Source organism: Prosopis cineraria, unplaced genomic scaffold (genome assembly GCF_029017545.1).
Source record: "Prosopis cineraria cultivar Desert tree isolate PC_DT_omini unplaced genomic scaffold, ASM2901754v1 PC1174, whole genome shotgun sequence".
Lineage (NCBI taxonomy): Eukaryota > Viridiplantae > Streptophyta > Magnoliopsida > Fabales > Fabaceae > Prosopis > Prosopis cineraria.
This window is the reverse complement of record NW_026556499.1, coordinates 11,123-16,928: the sequence shown is the minus strand read 5'-3', so window position 1 is coordinate 16,928 and position 5,806 is coordinate 11,123. Positions and strand designations below refer to the sequence as shown.

The following is a 5,806-nucleotide window of genomic DNA, read 5'->3' as shown; positions in this document are numbered from 1 at the left end:
TTTAAAGGAATGGAGTGTATTCTAAAAGGTAGTGAATGATGTACAGACTTTGCCTGTGAATTTGATCATGCTATAATTATTTTTTAATTTATGAACGCACTTTTTGATAAAAAAATTATAAATAAGATTAAACCGCAACCTTTCTCACTTATTAAAAAAATGTAATTGGGTTCTTTTTTATTCACAACAAATAAATATAATTATAGGGTTAGATAATTGAATTATGTTGTTCATAAATTATGAAGAATATAGTATACTTTAAATTTATTTTGATCGCGTTAACATCAATTACTTCTCAAATTTTAACTGCAGACACTTCAATTATTTTCTCCTTTTGAAATTCTGATGTGAAGTTCTGGCTTTTAAAATATTTTAAAAAGAGAGAGAAAAATCTGAGCGGGAAGGGAAAGTGAGGGTATATTGGGAAAACAGGAAGTTCCGTGATAGCACAAATTGAGGCTTTCTTACACAGTTGTCCTCAACTCGGACTTTTCCCGTTGGCTTTGTTTCAAGGCAAACCCACATGCTCTTGCTCACTTCCTCGTTTCTGCCTTTTTTGTGATCCGTAGAAATCAGAAAGTCTGTATCTCTTTTCTTTAACTCAGCACAGGTCAGTGAACTCCATATCATTTTTGAATTATCTCCTCTATAATCTCTAGTTTTGTTCTCGTTTAAACTCTTTACTTTTCGTGTTCGTTCTTGGCCTGCGTGAGATTCTGTATTAGCGATTGACCCTTATTCCGACGGCTTTTCCTCTTACAAGGTTTGCCGGCTGTGTGATGTTCTGTGATTTGCCGGATCTGGTTCACGTTTATATTCTCTTGAAAAACGATGCGTCGCTGCTTCCAGTTTCACTGTGCAAGCCTTAAAGTTGAAACTAAACGGGGAAATAGATAAATTTAGATATTGGTGGGAATGTGCCACTAAGAGATGCATGATCATAGGTAGAGAAGCATAAATTCATAAAATATAATGTAACTTGGAATCTTAGGCTTGAATGAGTTCCCTGAAGCGACTAATTTTTGTGCTCACAAACTGCAAGAGAATATTTGCTTTTGGTCCAATGTTAATTGCTGCAATTTGAAATTATGACAACAACTGGATCCTTGGTTTTAGTTTAGTGATGATTATGATAATGTTTTAGTTAGTTCCTTAGCTTTTCTTTTTGCTTTTTTTTTGGGGGGGGGTTGGGGGAGGGAGAATGCGATGACTGGTTTTTGTATTGTTGCGTCATCATTCCATTCCGTTCGTTCGTTTTTAATTCTAATGATTTGGTCTTGCCCGATTTTTGTGATTGTCCGGGTGGAAAATTATAACCAACTGTTTACAGTACTATTGAGTCACTAAATCAGTGTTAAAGCATAGTATAAATGCCTTCGTAGTTCTCTAGAGGAAGAGAGTATCTTATATTTTTTTACTCCTTCAAATTCCACCTCTTGAAGATTATTATTATTTCTTTATCGCAAGTTTTTACTCTCTGAATTTTAGATGGAGGGCTTCGACAATTCCGGATCAGGCAACCAAGGAACTACGTTGATGACTCCATATTACCCTCCATACCAGAAGAAGGGGTTGAACAATTCTGATCTTCCCATTGTCGATATTGACTTATTTTCTGCCTCGGCTGGTGATAGTTCTGGGGTTTCTTCAAAGCAGACTTCTAGATCACCCTTTTCGTCTTCCTCAGACTCAGAATCTGAAACCCCTGGTTCGTCCATAAACCGTTACCTTGGCTTGCCAATGAATACTGATGGCAATGGAGTCCACCAGGAGATTAAGTTGAAGGAAGAATTTCTTGGTCTGGAGTCACAAAAGCAAATAGGTGGGGGAGATCATATGGATAATATATTGTGGGAAAATGATTGTACAAGTTATCAGGAATTGCTCTGCAAACTCGTTAAAACTGAGGAAGAGCTGAGTAATGCAAATTTAAAACTTCGGCTCTCGGAGAAGGAGGTTATCAATTCAAAGAGTCAGATTGTGAATTCTGAGGGTCAGCTCCATCATGTTCTAAAGGAATTAAAATTGAGGGAGGCTGATCTTGAATTTGAGAAAGAAAAGGTGCTGAAGTTGCAAAATCAAACATCTGATTTGGAAACTCACGTTCAAGATTGTTGCTGCAAGATTGCAAAGTTGACTGAAGAACTAGCAGAAGCTAGAGAACATCTTAGAGTATCAAACGACGAGATTGCAGGATTAAAAAATAAATGTGATGCTGCTCATGAATTGCAATGTCAGCTTGAACTGGCCCAACAAAATGTTGCCGCATTTGAGGCCCAGCTTGATTCAGGGAGAAATCAGATTCGGGAGCTGGAAGAAAAAATTATATGGTACAAAGGTAATGAAAGCAAACGTGAACTTGAGGTGCAAAATTTGAAGGCCGAAATGCTTGATGCCCAGGCAAAGTATTCTTTGGAGAAAGAGCTTTTGCAGTCTGATGTTTTAAGTTTGTCAGAAGCAAGAGCTCAGCTGGATTCTGCACTCAAGGAATGGGAGTTAAGAAGCCACTTGTTAGAAAATAAACTCAGGCAGTGTGAAGGTGAAAAGTTGAAACTAGAAGAGCAAAATGCAGCCCAAGAAATGGTTTTACAAGGTGAAATAAGTTGTTTGAAGGAAGAACTTGGTGAAAGAAGGCATGATATTGAAGCTTTAAACAAGGAAATTGACAGCCATAAGCATAAGTATGATATGATCGTGGCTGAAAACGATGGAGCCAATGCAAGGATTCATAAACTCATAGCAGACGCAAGAACCCGAGACAACCAGATTAAAAATATGGAGAAAGACCTTTGCCTGTTTCATGCCCACCATGAGGAGCTCAAATCAATATCTGAAGCCAGACTTAATGAAGTAAATGAGTTGAAACTGAAAGTGGAACAGCTCGAGGTAGTGGTGGCTAGACAGAAAGCTGTAATATCAGAGAGAGCAGAGGAGAAGAGGGAGGCCATACGGCAACTCTGCTATGCACTTGATCACTTCAAGAATGGATACCAAGAACTTCGTCAAGCATTTACTGAGCAAAAGCGTCATGCTGCTGTAACTTCCTAAGGTACATTCAGTTGAGTATCATCATCCTATATCATAGATGCTAAAGCTTTGCTTATTATCATTTTTGCATTCACTTTTCCTACATCTGTGAGCATATCAACATCATATGATGTTGCCAAGCTTATCACAAGGTATCAAACAGTTAGAATGATGGTTGAAGTTCTGGAATACTTCTTTTTCATGGTAGTTGGGGTTATTAATGCTTGAAAATTTAGTCCTCTTTAAGATATTTGAAGTTTGAACTGAGCCATTATGTACCGTTCATTTGAACTCTGCTCGCTAGTCAAGTCAACCTCACTTGTGGTTGTGGTTGTGGGAATCTTATAGTTCATCAACGTAGAAGACATGGATGATAATCAAGATTGACATCGTCGTAGTTAGGGCAAGCAATCCAGTAAATATTAATGACGTAGTTACTCCTGCCTGAATCCGCAACTCAACTACTAAACCTTGGGAAAAGACAGGTTTTAATGAGATAATAGCTACCATTATGGGATATTCATATAAACGCCAAGTTGAGTCAAAACTGTGAAACCCAAGAACATCCTTTGGATCCCATACGCATAGCACAAAGTAAAAGACAAAAATCCAGTTAAAAATAGTGTAATATGCATGCCACATCCTCGAGCTAGAGAAGTGGGAATTATCTCATTGGTCAATTCAAAGGGTTATTGTCCTACATCAACATTATATATTTGCAAATCTAATTCTAAAGATATTCCTCAAATTTTGAATTGTGTTCTAGACAATAAACATAGCTCAGAATTTGTAAAGAATCAACACTCAAAAAATTACATGCACAATGCCCCTGAATATTGATAATTTTTTTTTTTGAAAATCATTGATGATTCAAGTGAATTCAAAATTAAAATTTCAAATATTCTATTCATTCCAATTTACAATAAGACATATTTGAATGTGATTTCGTGCTTCAAACTACAAAATATTTTGATAAAAGTAAAATTTTATGAATAAATATTATTTTAATATTATCCCTTGTTATTTTAATTTTAAATAAATTTCTTTTCCTCTTATTGATGAAAAATATTTTTACAAGTTTATATAAAAATTAATATTGTAAGCTTATTTAATGAATTTTATTAATATATGTAATTTTATATAAAAATATCTTATAAATTGAGATAGGAAATTATATCTTTGCTGTGTGGGGGAGTGTTTGCAATAAATTTATTAATATAATATAAAATCTTTAAGAAAATCAAACTATTTATAAGTCATTCTACAATTTTCTTTCCTTTTTTTTAATTAATGTAAGTCCACAATCTAACTGATTTATATAATTTTTATGTTTCATCACGTTAAAGATGTTTGTTTTCTTATTTGTAAAATAACCTGCAGGAACAAGCCGAGAGATAAACTGACGTCGAATTTGGTATGTGGGTCAGATTCTGTAGTTTAATAGTTTTTCTTGAACCGGAAGACATTCTCAACCATAGACCGAGTAATGAGCAAGACTTTGACTAAGTCAATCGTCCAATCATCTAAAAGTCAAACTTCCATAGCTTCTGGTTTCTTTCCCAGGTCATCAACTCCCCCCCGCCTGGTTGTCACACATCAGACACACATTTATATATTCGCATTATTGTCACTATTTTTGAAATATCATAATTTCTTTAAATTGTTACTACCTATGAATCTATTTTTAAAAAATAATAATTAAATTTTAACTATCATTTATTTCTTATGAATGTATAATTTAAGAAAGTAATTATTTTAACAATGTGAGAGTATTCAAGTTAAAAAAAAAATACAAGTATATTACTCCCCCCAATCTTTATTATAAAATACTTTCAATCATTTCACATATTTTAAAAAAATAGTTTTTTATATTATAAAAAAGTTATATATACTTTTACTTTTATCTTTAATTTTAAATAATGATACAACTACATAGAGTAAAATTGAAAAAAGTAATTTAATTGTTGAAAACTGTTTTATATTTTGAATAAAAAATTACTTTTAAAAAATGTCTTATAAATAAGACTGGATGGAATATCTTTGATCCCGCCAGAGATAAGTTATTAGTTAATGAAAAAAATAGGGATAAAATCTATGCAAACCACCTTATCTTGAAAAAAAAAAATTAACTCTCAGTAAATTAATTCTGATTTCAATATTTAAATATTCAATACAGAGAAAGCAAATATTAAATTCACTGCCTTTTGCTCTTTCTATTTAAAAATATAAAGTATTTTTAACCGAATCTCATCTCCCAATAAAATAATTAACTACTTTTTAACTAACTTTATTTTTTCATATTTATCCCTATTAAACACTCTATAATAAATATAAAGTCACTATCAATAGGGATAATTTTGAAAAAAAGGCAATAATTACATATCAAAAAATTAAAAATATTTTATATTTTTTAACATCCAGCCTTTCAAAAAATATCTTATATTTTTAAGCAAAGGGAGTAAAATATTTGTTCGAAAGAAAAAAAAAAAGTGCCCCCCTCTGAACCGGACTGTTACTATCTATTACTTTTTCTAGGCTATGATATAAATTATTTTCAACCAATTTACGTTACCATATAAAAGAAGTTAATTAAAATCTTAATTTTTAATTTTTTTACATATTTTTAATTATACTCTTGCATGGAATAAATACTTCATTCGTTTTAATCTATAACACTTTCAAAGAAGATTTGGAGTCTCAATACATAAGATACTTTAATAAAGATAATGTTTCATTGATGATTTTTTTTAAAATTATCATTCTTATTATATTCTCTCTT

The 5,806-nt window shown here is 32.4% G+C and overlaps 1 protein-coding gene across 2 annotated transcripts; it reads left to right on the top strand.

Annotated features, from left to right (window-relative positions):
- Positions 1-491: 491 nt before the first annotated feature.
- Positions 492-4,538, top strand: LOC129299487 (protein NETWORKED 4B-like). Of its 2 annotated transcripts, XM_054937953.1 has the most exons (3): positions 492-610; positions 1,489-3,049; positions 4,408-4,538. In XM_054937953.1, exon 2 carries the CDS (start codon positions 1,489-1,491, stop codon positions 3,046-3,048), a length of 1,560 nt encoding a protein of 519 aa, XP_054793928.1. In that variant the 5' UTR covers positions 492-610; the 3' UTR covers position 3,049; positions 4,408-4,538. The 2 variants fall into 2 exon arrangements, with proteins under 2 accessions (XP_054793928.1, XP_054793927.1); XM_054937952.1 differs by lacking the exon at positions 4,408-4,538 and having other exon boundaries at positions 1,489-3,340.
- Positions 4,539-5,806: the final 1,268 nt, after the last annotated feature.